Raw genomic sequence first — 15,418 nt, 5'->3', positions numbered from 1 at the left:
TCCTCACCACTTCTGTCTTTTCAAACACATTGGACTTGATTCCCCAGAAGACCCCTTCAAATACCTTCACACATCTCTTTTAGCCCCTGAAAACTTTTCCTTCCACTTCTGGATTGAAAACCAGGGTTGCAGACACAAGAGTAACTTCCAAGACTGTTGTGGCAAGTGGAATGCTCTGGACAACTTCTGGGATTGGCACATTCATCCACATCTGGTGAGTAGAAATCAAAACCCATGTCAAAGAAGGAGAAGCAGTAAAGATGGGACACTACAAACACGAGATTGTCTCCACCTGACAGGCCCCAATATCCAGACTTTCCCCTTCTCCCTAACCTCCCTTGATGTTAGGCATGGCCATGAGAATACATCGGGCCAACTGTATGCACACAAAAGAGTGACAAATAGTTTCAAATGATAATGATCATTGATGGCAGAAATGGTTGTCATCCTTTAATCCTCCCTGTGTCCACACTTTGGGATGAGGTTTGTGCTACACAGTGTGACCTTGCTACTCTGCTCTTTAAGATGTGGGGTTTGGTTCCCAGCCCTTGACTCTAGCTGGCTCTATGACTTGCATTGAATCAATCAATATAGAGCAAGCAACATGGTGCTACTTCAAAACTTAGATCTGGAGAAATCTATGTGCTTCTACTCCTACACTGGGCCTGTTACCTCTGCCATATGAACAAACTCCAGGATAATAAAAAAAGACAAGATGGAAGAGAGATGGATCACCCCAGATGAGTTCCAGGTATGTGAGACAGCCCAGCCAAGATCAGCAAAGCTGACACGCAACTGCCCAGAAACACATGCAGACCAGCCCAGTGGAAACCGAAAGAAATGACCAGCAGAGCCCAATCTAAACTGCCAAAACATGGAATGCAGAGAGCTAAATAAATGGTTGTTGTTTTAGTCACTAACTCTCAGGATGATTTTGTTACTCAGCAATAGCTAACAGCTACAAATGATTGGAAAAGTCATAGATGACTGTAAATATCTCCAACTCCAAGCAAAGAGGATATGATAAGGGCTTGGCCACTCCATGCCTTGCTTGATGGAGTCACCCTCCCTTTAAATATATAATAGTGCTGCAGCAGACTCAGAAAGATGGAGCCCTTATCTCTTCATGAGAATATTCTGGCTGCAGTGTGGAGGATAAATTTGATGGAGTAACACTAGAAAAATGGAGAGACTAGTGAGGTGGTTACAGTACTAATGATGGTACATAAACCAAGGAGAGAGAAAAGTGGAGAGATTTAAGACATATTTAGCAGATAGATTGCCCAATGACATGATGACAGATTTAATATGAAAGGGAAAGGAGGATCAAGAATAATTCTCAGGTGGGACTTCCATGCTGATCCAGTTGTTAAGACTCAGCACTTCCAATGCAAGATGCGTGGGTTCAGTCCCTGGTGTGGAAACTATGACCCTACATGCCATGTGGAGCAGCCAAAAAGTATTAAAAAAAAAAAAAAGAAGAAGAAGAAGAACTCTCAGGTCTTCATTTAAATATCTTTTAGGAAAAAGTTTTGATGTTTGGTTCTGAGCTTTCCCCAGGACTACTGACATTTAGGACCAGATTATTATTGGTTGTAGGAAGGCTGCTCTGTGCATTGGAGGATGTTTAGCAGGATCTCTGTTCTCTACCCACCATATGACAGTAACACCAACCACCCCATCACCACCACCAGTTTGGACAACCAAAAATGTCTCCAGATGTTGTTAATATCTCCCCTCAGGAGTGGAAAGGTGTGAATCACGCTAATGATAGAGTTCCCTGTTCCTTTCAAGTACTGCCTGATTCACTGCTTAACTCATAGTAGACACTCAAGAGTGAAGAGTGAAGCGAAAGTTGCTCAGCCATGCCTGACTCTTTGTGACCCCATAGACTGTCCATGGAATTCTCCAGGCCAGAATACTGGAGTCGGTAGCCTTTCCCTTCTCCAGGGTATCTTCCCAACCCAGGGATCAAACCCAAGTCTCCCGCATTGCAGGCAAATTCTTTACCAACTGAGCCATCAAAGAAGACCAGTAGATACTCAATGGGAATTCAAATCCATGTTCTTCTACTTAATAACTGTGTCTCTCTGGACAACTGACTTTACCTCTCTGAGCCTCAGTTGGATCATTCCTAAAATGAGGACCATAACCCTTACTTCATAGGATCATCAAATAAAGTTCTCTGTTAATTGAGAAGGTAAAAAAGAAGATCAGACTCTCTATACTTTCACAGACGGCATTTTTTAAGGTGAATCCCACTTAGCAGCTGCAATGGTAGCTTCCCAAAGAGTTGGTGCACTCAGAATGCTCTGGGCAGACCCCATGGGAAAGGCATTCATTAATATCTGAAGAGCAGTGGAGGAGAGTGAGCAGACAAAACATTGGTTGTCTAAAGTTAGAACACACATTCCTAACAATAGGAGCTGTCCACCAAAGACCCATGCCTGAGAGTCTGAGCCCCTTACCTCTACAGGTGAAATGACCTCGCTTTCCTGGGATCCAGTTATTTCCAGTGGGAGAAGAGAAACCAGTCATACAGCTGCACCTATATCTCCCAGGCAGATTTCTGCAGATTGAGTTAGGGCCACATGGTGTGGGACTTTGAGAGCATTCATCTATATCTGGAGAGAAAAAGAGTCAGAGTTACAAATCTTCTTCAAATACAGTTTGTATTTTCCAAAGATGGTTGAAACAATGCCTTCTATTTCATATACCCTTAATTTAATGCCCTTTTTTGGTACTCCTTCTATCAAGCAGTGGGGTCTATATCTCCTCTACTTAAATCTGAGCATACTTGTGACTATGGTGGTGGTGACACTAAGTCACTGAAATTACCACGATAAGTCATCAAAATATCACACACTTCCACACCTTCTCTTGAGATGCTCATGCTTGACTCAATTGCCATACTGTGAGGAAGCTCAATAAGCCATGAAAAAACAGCTCTCATGGAGAAGAGCTAAGACCTCCAGCTCACAGCCCTGCAGAGCAACCAGCCAACAGCTATCACCAGCTTGCCAGCCTTGTGGGTGAGCCTCCTTCAAAATGAATCCTCTAGCTCCCAGTTGAGCCACTTCAACTGACACTGTGTGGAACAAAGTCAAGCCATTGTCAGTGAACTCAGCCCAAGGAGAAGATTCATTCAGGAGCAAAATAAATGATCATTGGTGTTTTAATGCACGAAGTTTGCTGCTACCCAGAAATAGATAACCAGAACATTTTGCAAACCCATTATACAAATTTACTCATTGAAGTGCCAATAGAATTGTGCAGTCATGGTACCATGGGGTGAAAAGAAAAAAAAAGGAAAGTGAAAGTCACTCAGACATGTCCAACTCTTTGTGACCCCCTGGAGCCTGCCAGACTCCTCTGTCCATGGAATTCTCCAGGCACTTCTACTGGAGTAGGTAGCTGTTCTCTTCTCCAGGGGATCTTCCTGACCCAGGGATTGAACTCAGGTCTCCTGCATTGCAGGCAGATTCTTTACCATCTGAGGGGTGGTCCTCCCCTAATTTCCTTCACCCCTGCTCTGCCAAATCACCCTAAATAAACACTTTCTATGCACTTGTCATGCAAATAGTAATGTTCATTCAAGCCTTAAGTAATGAAACATTAGAACCACCTAATTGTCCATCAACTGCAGGGTAAGTCTAGAGCTGGCATAAGGAATAAGGTAGCACATTCCTTCATTTGACAAGGAACTATAAAATATTCACAATGTATTAGGTACCACAGGTCAAAGACAGAGTAGATAAGGTTCTGATGTAGTATCCACCATTTTCTAGATGGGAAATGTTGCTTCTATCCTTTATCTAAAAACAAGAGCCCAAAAGGCTGCTATGTTTACTGAATAACCCATAAACTGTAGCCCAAAGATTTTTTTAAAAAATGTTTGTGCAGATGGCCAATAGATACATGAAAAAATACTCAACATTGCTAATTATCTGAGACATGCAAACCAAAACTACAATGAGGTACCACCTCACACTGGTCAGAATGCCCATCATTAAAAATTCTACAAATAATAAATGCTGGAGAGAGTGTGGAGAAAGGGGACACTTACACACTGTTGGTGGGAATGTAAATTGGTGCAACCACTATGGAGAACAGTATGGCAGTTCTTCAAAAAACTAAGAACAGAATTGCTTATGATCCAGCAATTCCACTCCTGGGCATATACCAGGACAAAACTATAATTCAAAAAGATACATATACCCCAATATTCATAGCAGCAGTATTTACAATAGCCAAGACATGGAAGTAACCTAAATTTTCATTGACAAAGGAATGGATAAAGAAAGTGTGGTACATATATACAATGGAATATTACTCGGCCAAAAAAAAGAATAAATAATACCATTCGTAGCAACATGGATGAACCTAGAGATTATACCATGTGAAGTAAGTCAGACAGAAAAGTACAAATACCATATTACATATGTGGAATCTAAAATATGACACAAATGAATTTATTTACAAAACAGAAATAGACTCACAGATATACAGAACAGACTTGTGGTTGCCAAGGGTGGGGGCAGGTAGATTGGCAGTTTGGGATTAGTAGATGCAAAGTATTATATATAGGATGGATAAACAAGGTCCTACTGAATAACACAGGGTTAGGGTTAGGTTATTGAATATCCTATAGCAAACCATAGTGGAAAAGAATATATATAATGCCTGAAACTAACATAATATTGTAAATCAACTATATTTTAATAATAACTAATTTTTTTAAGAAAAGGATGTTTGGAGCTCCCTGGGAACTATAATAATGGAAATAAATTATTAAATGGAAATCTTGTTCAGAGCTCAATATACTATAGCCCATGAATCAAATCTGAACTGTCACCTGTTTGTATAAATAAAGTTTTATTAAAACACACCTCCACTCATTCATTTATGTATCACTGATGGCTGCTTTTGTACTACAACTGGAGTATTGAGTACTTAAGAGAAAGATCATAAAACTGTAGTCTCCAAAATACATACTATCTGGCCCCTTACAGAAATAGATTGCAGACCCTTGCAAATTATGTCAAAGGCATGGTCAGACCTTTACTGTCAAGAGGAGAGTTTGGGTCTAAATATAAGGAATATAGACCAAAAATTTAGCCCATTCTAGAAATTATTTTAGTTTCTATTATTTATATTAATAGTAGCTCTTGGGACTGTACATGTGCCTAGCACACTGCATACATTACTGCATTTAATCTTCTCAAATATCCTTTAAGGTAGGTACTCTTATACACCCATTTCACAGATGGAAAGATTGAAGCTTAGAGAGATTAAATACATTTCCCCAATGTCTCACATCTGGAGTGTGACAAATAGGTAAGTGGTTGAGAGACTGCCATTAAACTCAAAAAGAACTGGATTTGGATTCCAGTTCAATTGTTCAATGACCCTAAACAAGTCATTTTAGCCCCCCACACCTCAGTCTTCTCATCTGTACAATGGAGATCATCACAGTGCCTATACTATGTGAAAATGCACATAAAGACCTTCACTCGGGGCCTGGTATTCAATACATATTAGAAATTACTTGCATGAAGAGGTGACAGGAAGAAAATCAGTGTTTATTTCTGTATATTGACATACAGCATAATTTTCTTTCTGTTTTTTTGAGAATTTTTTTGCCAGGTCTTAGTTGGCAGCATGCAGGATATTTAGTTGCAGCATGTGGGATCTAGTTCCCTGACCAGGGATTGAACCCCAGTCCCCCTGCATTGGGAGCATGGCATCTTAGCTGGACCACCAGGAAGTTCCTCTTTTTTTATTCTAACACTTATCTCTAAAATCATTAGAGTTTTTAATGACCAGGAATTATTTTTATAATAGAAAGAAATTAAGAAAGAAAGAGAGAGATGGGGGGAGGAAGGAGGAAGGAGAGGCAGAGGAAGGAAGAAAGAAAACAATGCTTGGGGATACCTACCTACATCTGCTGCCCAGCCAGCTTCTATCTGATTTTACTACCAAATGCTGGGGAGGAGAGGAGGGTTTGATGGGGCATGAACTCACCTTTGCATTCCACTCCTGGGCCCTTAAATGTCTTCAATCCATTGCTGGACAGAAAGCCTCTTTTGCAAGAGCAGTAGTAACTTCTTGAAGTGTTGGTGCAGGTTGCATACGCCGGACACATGGTGGTATCTGTACATCCATTCCCATCTAGGCAACGGAGAAGAAGGAATTTGGGTTAGAGCCCTGAGTGGAGCAGCAAGGGAGAGGAGGAAGGTTGATCCCTGGCTTGGAAAAATCTCCTGGAGAGGGGAATGGCTACCCACTCCAGTATTCTTGCCTGGAGAATCCCGTGGACAGAGGTGACTGGCAGGCTACAGTCCATGGGGTCACAAAGAGTCAGACATGACTGAGTGACTAACACAAACACACACACACAGAACAGTATGGAGATTTCTTTTTTAATTAATATATCTATTTTATTACTTTACAATATTGTGGTGGTTTTTGCCATACATTGATATGAATCAGCTACAGGTGTACATGTGTCCCCCATCCCGAACCCCCCTCCCACCTCCCTCCTCATCCCATCCCTCTGGGTTGTCCCAGTGCACTGACTTTGAGTGCCCCATTTCATGCATCGAATTTGGAGTAGTCATCTATTTCACATATGGTAATATACATGTTTCAATGCTATTCTTTCAAGTCATCTCACCCTCACCTTCTCCCACAGAGTCCAAAAGTCTGTTCTTTATATCTATGTCTCTTTTGCTGTCTCGCATATAGAGTCATTGTTACATTCTTTCTAAATTCCATATATATATGTTAATATACTGTATTGGTGTTTTTCTTTCTGACTTACTTCACTCTGTACAATAGGTTCCAGTTTCATCCACCTCATTAGAACTGATTCAAATGCATTCTTTTTAATGGCTGAGAAATATTCTATTGTGTATATGTACCACAACTTCCTTATCCATTAATCTGCCAATGGACGTCTAGGTTGCTTCCATGTCCCAGCTATTGTAAACAGTGCTGTGATGAACATTGGGGTACACGAGTCTCTTTCAATTCTGGTTTCCTCAGTGTGTACGCCCAGCAGTGGGATTGGTGGGTTGTATGGCAGTTACATTTCCAGTTTTTTTAAGAAGTCTCCACACTGTTCTCCATAGTGGCTGTACTAGTTTGCATTCCCACCAACAGTGTAAGAGGGTTCCCTTTTCTCCACACCCTCTCCAGCATTCATTGTGGTAGACTTTTTGATAGCAGACATTCTCACCAGCATGAGATGGTACCTCATTGTGGCTTTGATTTGCATTTCTCTGATAATGAGTGATGTTGAGCATCTTTTCATGTGTTTGTTAGCCATCTGTATGTCTTCTTTGGAGAACTGTCTGTTTAGTTATTTGGCCCATTTTTTGATTGGGTCGTTTATTTTTCTGGTATTGAGCTTCATGAGCTGCTTGTATATTTTTGAGATTAATTCTTTGTCAGTTGCTTCATTTGCTATTATTTCCTCCCATTCTGAAGGCTGTCTTTTCACCTTGCTTATAGTTTCTTTCATTGTGCAAAAGCTTTTACGTTTAATTAGGTCCCATTTGTTTATTTTTGCTTTTATTTCCATGACTCTGGGAGGTGGTCCATAGAGGATCCTGCTGTGATCTATGTCAGAGAGTGTTTTGCCTATCTTTTCCTCTAGGAGTTTTAAAGTTTCTGGTCTTATGTTTATATCTTTAATCCATTTTGAGTTTATTTTTGTGTATGGTGTTAGAAAGTGTTCTAGTTTCATTCTTTTACAGTTGGTTGACCAGTTTTCCCAGCACCACTTGTGACTTGTGAAAGAAATTGTCTTTTCTCCATTGTATATTTTTGCCTCCTTTGTCAAAGATAAGGTATCCATAGATGCACAGGTATATCTCTGGGCTTTCTATTTTGTTCCACTGATCTATATTTCTGTCTTTGTGCCAGTACCATACTATCTTGATGACTGTAGCTTTGTAGTATAGCCTGAAGAAACCAGGAATAAAACGACCATATGACCCAGTAATTCCACTACTGAGCATAGACCCTGAGAAAACCATAATTCAAAAAGACACATGTATCCCAATGTTCATTGCAGCACTATTTACAATAGCCAGGACATGGAAGCAACCTGGATGCCCCATTGACAGATGAATGGATAAAGAAGTTGTGGTACTTATACGATGGAATATAACTCAGCCATAAAAAGGAACAAATTTGAGTCTGTTGTAGTAAAGTGGATGAAACTAGAGCCTGTTTTACAGAGTGAAGTAAGTCAGAAAGAGAAAAACAATATCATATATTAAAGCATGTGTATGGAATCTAGAAAAATGGTGATGATGAACCTATTTGCAGGGCAGGAATAGAGATGCAGACATAGAAAACAGACTTATGGGCACAGCAGAGGAACGAGAGGGCGGGACAAACTGAGACGGTAGCATTGACATAGGTATGCTATCATGTGTAAAATAGATAGCCAGTGGGAAACTGCTGCCTAGCACAGGGAGCTCAGCTCAGTGCTCTGCGGTGTCCTAGTTGGGTGGGATGTGGAGAGGGGGCCCCAAGAGGGAGGGGATATATGTGAAGCTGATTCACTTCACTGTACAGCAGAAACCACCATTGTAAAGTCATTAGACGCCAATTTAAAATTTAATTGATTTTAAAAACTATGAAAATTATGGCTTTTTGTTACTAAGGTCTTGAGAGCCAGACTCTTTGTCACCTACAACATGCCTTGTTTATTTCCCTTCCCTGCACAATGCCTCAGATTCTATCTTTCTTCTCATTTCCAGCTTCCTCTTTCATCTGCAGAGGCAAAACTTCTCTTTGCAGATTTCCGGTGTATTACCACTTGTGATCTCTCAACGCTGAGTTTCCTATTACTTTCCTCTAGCTCTACCTCTCATAACTCAAATCCATCCCAAACCAGAGTAGCAACACCGTCAGTCCTGTGTGACCTGTGTCAGCCTTCCTGGCTCATCTTCGACCTGGTCCCGCTAGCCACGTTCACCTTTGCTCAGTTCTCCAAATTTTCTCTGGTCTGCAGATCCTGCCAGAATCAGGCGAGCCAATTCCTTGCAATAAATCTTTACACATATTTATATGTGGGCTTCCCAGTGGCTCAGACGGTAAAGAATCTACCTGCCAATGCAGGAGACCTGGGTTCAGTCCCTGGTTTGGGAAGATCTCATAGAGGAGTGCATGGCAACCTACTCCAGTATTCTTGCCTGGAGAATCCCATGGACAGAGAAGCCTGGTGGGCGACAGTCCATGGGGTTGCAAAGAGTCAGACACGATTGAGCGGCTTTCACTTTCACTTTTATTATCTCTGCTCCTTGCTGTTAATAAACATACTCCCTTCTGAAATGCTCTGTGTCTGGAAATTCTTTTCCAACATGCGCTCGGACTGCCATGACAGTTGCCATGATCATGAGCCCTAAATCCAAAATTCAGACCCAGGAAGGGCGATTCCACAGCCCATCTTGTGACAACTCCACATGGAGTTGAATCCTCACTTTGGTGGTACTAGTGGTAAAGAACCCATCTGCCAATTCAGGAGAGGTAAGAGATGCAGGTTGAATCCCTGGGTGGGGAAGATCTCATGGAGGAGGGCATGGCAACCCACTCCAGTATTCTTGCCTGAGAATCCCATGGACAGAAAAGCCTGGTGGGCACAAAGAGTCGGACATGACTAAAGCGACTTAGCACACACGCATTACACTATACATAGTAATCAGGTGACAAAACCAAGAGATGGAGGCACTTGCCCAAGGTCTAATTGCCTTCAAGCTGGGGGAGTCTCTTACCAAGACTCGACGATGACCGCCGTGGCCGTTCATCTGCAAGAAAAGAAGAGTCAGTAGATTTTTTGAGAGCTGGCCACGCCCCATTGTCTCAAACCAGGTTCCTTGTTTCCCTGGGCACCAGTGATCACGGTGGTGAGTTGTGAAAGTGGGAGTGGAGATGTAAAGAGGAAAACCCAGCCTCTTCCTGAGGATTTACGTTCATCAGGTAGGTGGAAGGAACTCCTCATGAATTCTTCACACCTTGCCAGGTAACAAAGGGTGGATACCAATGTTCATGGCAGCACTATTTATAATAGCCAAGACATGGAAGTAACCCCTGTCCATCCACAGATGAATGGATAAAGATGTGGTACATATATACCATGGACTATCACTCAGCCATAAAGAAGAATGAAACAATGCCATCTACCGCAACAGAGATTATCATACTAAGTGAAGTAAATCAGAGAAAGACAAGTATCATATGACATGGCTTATATGTGGAATCTTTAAAAATATAATACAGACAAACTTATTTACAAAACAGAAATAGACTCACAGACATAGAAAACAAATTTATGGTTGCCAAAGTGGAAAGGGGATCAGGGAGAGATGAACAAGAACTTTGGGATTAGCTAATGCACACCATTGTATATAAAATAAACAACAAAGACCTATTATACAGCACAGGGAACTATATTCAATGGCTTGTAGCAACCTATGATGGAAAAGAATATGAGAAGATATATATATCTCTCTCACTTTTCTAGACACCTGAAACTAACACAACATTGTAAATTAACTATACTTCAATTTTAAAAACCAGTTTTTAAAAAGGGGTACATGTGCGCTAAGTCACTTCAGTCACGTCCAACTCTGTGTGACCCTATGGACTGTAGCCCTCCAGGCTCATCTGTCCGTGATATTCTCCAGGTAAGAATACTGGAGTGGGTTGACATGCCCTCCTCCAGGGCATCTGCCCCACCCAGGGATCCAACCTGTGTCTCTTACGTCTCCTTACCTTTCTGGATCTGCAGGCAGTTTCTTTACCACTAGCACTACCTGGGAAGCCCTTAAAAAGGGGGTGGGGGAATTCCCTGGCCCAGTGATTAAAACACTGCTTCCATCGCAGGAGCCACAGGTTTAACCCCTGGTGGGGGAACTAAGCATGCTGTGCAGTGCAGTGAAAAAAAAAATTTTTTTTAAATGGGTAGGGGGGCTAACAGCCATTCCCCCTTTCACTTTACCTAACTGGCATCCCATCTCACACTGTCTCGCTGGCCTGGAAGCACTGCTTGACAGACTTGGGAGTATAACAGCCTCTGGTGTGATTCATACTCCAGAGCTCCTGGCAGGATCAGGCTGTGACAGAAACTTTCCTGAAATATCTTCTGAATGACTTGTTCTTCCCCCTGCTCAATCCCTGTTCCCCTTCCTCCCCTACAAGTGTCTCCTGGGAGCCCTCCCTTAGTAAGTTACTCACAAGAATCCTCATCTCTGACTCTGCTTCTTTGGAAACTAACCAAAAGCAGGTGCTGGTCCTGAAAGGGATGACAGAGGATGGTTGGATGGCATCACCACCTCATCGGACCTGAGTTTGAGCAAGCTCCTGGAGGTGGTGATGGACAGGGAGGGCTGGTGTGCTGCAGTCCATGTGGGTCACAAAGAGTAGGACACGACTGAGCAACTGAACTGAACTTTATTTCCTTTTTTATTGTAGTTGATTTACAATGTTGTATTAGCTTCTGGGATATAGTAAAATGATTCATATATATACATATATGTATGTATATATATTCTTTTTCATTATATATTATTTCAAGATACTGAACATAGTTCCCTGTGCTATACAATAGGACCTTGTTGCTTATTTATTTTATATATAGTGCTGTGTATCTGTTGTTTCATTTGCTTTCATCTTTTTCTAAGAAGATAATAATTACTTATTGTAAAAAACTCAAACAATGCAGAAGTATATAAAATTAAAAGCGAAGATTTCCCTGTGCTCCATTCTTATACCAAGAGATCACCACTGTCAAAAAGAGTGAATACTTCCAGATTAGGTCCTGTTCACAAACTCAGTCATGTAAATATGTTAAATATGAATAAATGTATAAATTCACACAATTTTCTTAATGTGAATGGTATCATGCAATATACAGTCCAATACAGTAGATGACTGTTTATTCTGAAATCTATTAAAATTAAGTAAAATGAAGCATTAATTCTTCAGTTACACTAGCCACACTCCAAGTTCTCGGGAGCTCCACTGACTAGTGACTACTGTAGATCTAGAACATATTCACTGAAAGTTCTTTTCAACCACTCTGTTCTGCTTATAACTTTTTTCTCCATGCTACAGTAAGTCTTGCAAACCAAGAGCAGCAAAATTTGCCAAATGTTGAAGTTGGGCAATATGTACATGGGAGTTTTTTATACTATTTTTCCTACCTTTGAATGTTTATTTCTATAATTTAAAAAAAGTAAGAAAATAATGTTTTGGGCAACTTGCCAAGTCAGTTCACATGACTGAACTCATGCTTTCCAACAGCTGCCTAGTATTGCATTAAAATGGGCTCTAACTGTGCCAGAGATAGCTCAGTAGCCCAAGATCAAACAAAAACTCCACACTTTCCTTTCTGTGGTGTAACATTGAGAGTAGAAGGCAGCTACCCAGCCATGGACTACATTTCCCAGCTCACCTTGCATCCAGATATGGTCATGTGACCCTGAGTGGAAGTGACAAGTGTCACTGCTAAGCCTGGGTTTTAATAACGTGCTTTCTCCACTATCTGCAGAGACTCCAGGCACTAGTGTGGCTGAGTCACAAACAGAAAGCATCTGGGTTCCTGAATCAGCTCATGTAAGAAAACCACCCACTAGCAAGAGATATCCTCATTGGACTCTTGAACAAACAAGAATTAAATTTCTTTTTCTTAAGCCACTGATGGGGGTATATTTGCTGCAGTAGCTTGGGGTACTCTAACAAATACAACAAGTTTTCCAGCCAGTTCCCAGGGGTAAATATACATTCATTTACTCCAGTGTTGTTACCATGCTTTACCAATGGACAGAACACCTCATTCAGAGTCCATACTTCACAGCTGCAAGATCCCACAGGCTTCCCCTGTGACAACACCCACACATCATCTTGGTAGGAACAAGAGCAGGGTGAGAAAATTTGAAAGATTAACTCTTCCTACAATATAGACTGAGTTTCCCAAACAATGCTGAACCAAAAAACAGACACTGACAACATTAAGAACTGACAGTGTTTCTCTTCCTGAATCCAGCAGGAGCTTGTGTGGAAGATGAGAATACTTAACAAAGCATCCAAAAATGCATTTCTTTTCACATTGAGTTGTAGTTTGATAAAACTCCATATGCATTCCCATGGCACCACCATTTACGAAGCCAGATGATTGACAAAGTTACCTCTTTGGGTTTAAGCTTCACAACATTCCTATGGGATAGGAACCCTTGTTACCTGTATTCTGCAGCTGAGGAAACTGAAGATCAGAGAGGTTGTGTGACTTGCCTGAGGTCACACAGCAATTTTAAGGTACAAGGAAAAGAGCTCAGGTGGGAACCTGGACATGGGATGTTATCCCTTTCTTGGCCACTGACTAGCTCGTGGCAAGTGTCCAGCAGTGGTGCAGCCTCCTGGGACAGAAGTGTGTCCTCCCCACCACATTGGGCACATGGAGTCTCTTTGTCCAACTTACGCCTTGTCATTGATCCCAGTGTGGGTAATGTGAGCATTCCCCAGGTGTATATACCACAACACCCTGTGAAGAAAGAAAAACACCATGATGCATCAAGAAGTTCTTTGGACTCAACCTGAAAAATTACTCCTGGACTGGTCTCATAGAAGCAGGGCTTTTAAAAATATTTATTAGTTTATTTGGCTGTGCCAGGTCTTAGCTGCAGTACACTGGATCTTTGATCTTCACTGTGGCTTGCAAACTCTTTAGTTGTGCCATGCAGGATCTAGTTCGCTGATCAGAGATCCAACCTAGGTCCCCTGCATTGGTAGCTCAAAGTCTTAGGCACTGGACCACCAGGGAAGTCCCTAGAAACAGGTCTGATGAGCCTAAATGAAAGCCCCGGCTGAGTGACAAGCATGAGTGATTATACAGTCTTCACAGCAACCATTCCTGCTTTCCGGCACTTCATCTTTTTTTTCACTTTGTTTGTATTACCTTCATTTCCTTTTCAACTACAAAGAGTTCCAGCTTATTTTCAAAAACATACATTTTTTTTTCTGGGCTTTGAAATGGAGCAAAACCCTACAGTCCTTGTGCCTTCCCCCAACCTCCATGTCCTCTGCCTGCCTTTTATCTGTGGAAAATTTGAGTTAAAGGATAAGTTCAATCCAAGAAATGAGAACAGGCAGAAACAAAGGAGAGCAAATAATGATTAATGCAGTCATCAAGCATAGTCAAAGACTTTCAGTTCCTTCTCAAGGGCTACAGACAATTTTCTGAGCCACAGCCTGTGAGCTGTCTTATTCTGAAAGCCCCACCAGGTGGAGAAGTTAACCACATGAGGGCCAGACAGTACCCACGGCATAAGCTGCCACAATTCTGAGAACTGGCCTCAAAGAAATGGAAATAAACTGATCCTGGAACTGAAGACTGACTGTCCCTAAAACAACTCAAACTCTTTAGGGTCGCAAAGAGTCGGACACGACTGAGCGACTTCACTTCAAAACAACCAAGATGACCAATCTGAAGATGACTGTCAAAGATGACCGCGCTGTTTCTGCGTGTAGCCTCCTCCTTCTGTCCATGAAAACTCTTGTCCCACTGACTGCCAGTGTAGGGGAGTTGGCCTTTGGGCAGATGTCCGCCCTCCCTCCTCAGTTGCCAACATTGAAATAAAACAAACTTTCTGCCAGCCTGGCCTTTTTACTGGCTTTTGAGCAGTGAGCAGCTGAGCTCACCACCTTTCTGTAACAGGCTGTAAAACTCAAGTTTATGAACCAATAAAATCAGAGTTATAAGGCAAAATAGAAAACGTAGACCAACACAATGGAAGTCCACCTTCTAAGTTCTCAGGTTCCAACCTGTATCTGCCTCAGGGAGGTTTATCCTTACACTTCCAGTTTATTTCATGCCAGAGAAGGAGGCTCTACAACTTTTACGCAAAGAAATTTCAATGCTTTAAAACTATAATCATGTTTCAGTGGTTGTAATTACTTAAATAAAATTACTAACTTAGAGCTTGGGTTTCTCTATCTGTTCAAGTTTTTTTTTTTCTAAAACATACATTTAAACAATCATTCTCAAAGGGAATAACCTCTAGTCAAGGCTATGGTTTTTCCAGTGGTCATGTATGGATGTGAGAGTTGGACTGTGAAGAAAGCTGAGCGCCGAAGAATTGATGCTTTTGAACTGTGGTGTTGGAGAAGACTCTTGAGAGTCCCTTGGACTGCAAGGAAATCCAACCAGTCCACTCTGAAGGAGATCGGCCCTGGGATTTCTTTGGAAGGAATGATGCTAAAGCTGAAACTCCAGTACTTTGGCCACCTCATGCGAAGAGTTGACTTATTGGAAAAGACTCTGATACTGCAAGGGATTGGGGGCAGGAGGAGAAGGGGACAACAGAGGATGAGATGGCTGGATGGCATCACCGACTCGATGGACGTG

General features: G+C 41.7%; 1 protein-coding gene across 8 annotated transcripts in view; it reads right to left on the bottom strand.

Moving 5' to 3' along the window:
• The window catches only part of EMR1 (egf-like module containing, mucin-like, hormone receptor-like 1), a 71,174-nt gene that overhangs the window by 52,510 nt on the left and 3,246 nt on the right, over nt 1-15,418 (bottom strand). For 6 of the 8 annotated variants that reach the window (XM_010828250.1, XM_010828249.1, XM_010828247.1 and 3 more), the window contains exons 2-6: nt 13,493-13,555; nt 9,789-9,821; nt 6,025-6,171; nt 2,469-2,624; nt 65-211 (exon numbers count right to left, since the gene is read on the bottom strand). In XM_010828250.1, coding sequence (XP_010826552.1) covers nt 65-211; nt 2,469-2,624; nt 6,025-6,171; nt 9,789-9,821; nt 13,493-13,555 — 546 coding nt within the window. The remainder of the gene's footprint in view (nt 1-64; nt 212-2,468; nt 2,625-6,024; nt 6,172-9,788; nt 9,822-13,492; nt 13,556-15,418) is intronic. The other 2 variants (XM_010828252.1, XM_010828251.1) reach the window with 1 other exon arrangement.

Source organism: Bison bison, unplaced genomic scaffold (genome assembly GCF_000754665.1).
Source record: "Bison bison bison isolate TAMUID 2011002044 unplaced genomic scaffold, Bison_UMD1.0 scf7180017864492, whole genome shotgun sequence".
Classification (NCBI taxonomy): domain Eukaryota; kingdom Metazoa; phylum Chordata; class Mammalia; order Artiodactyla; family Bovidae; genus Bison; species Bison bison.
This window is presented reverse-complemented; position numbering and strand designations above follow the sequence as displayed.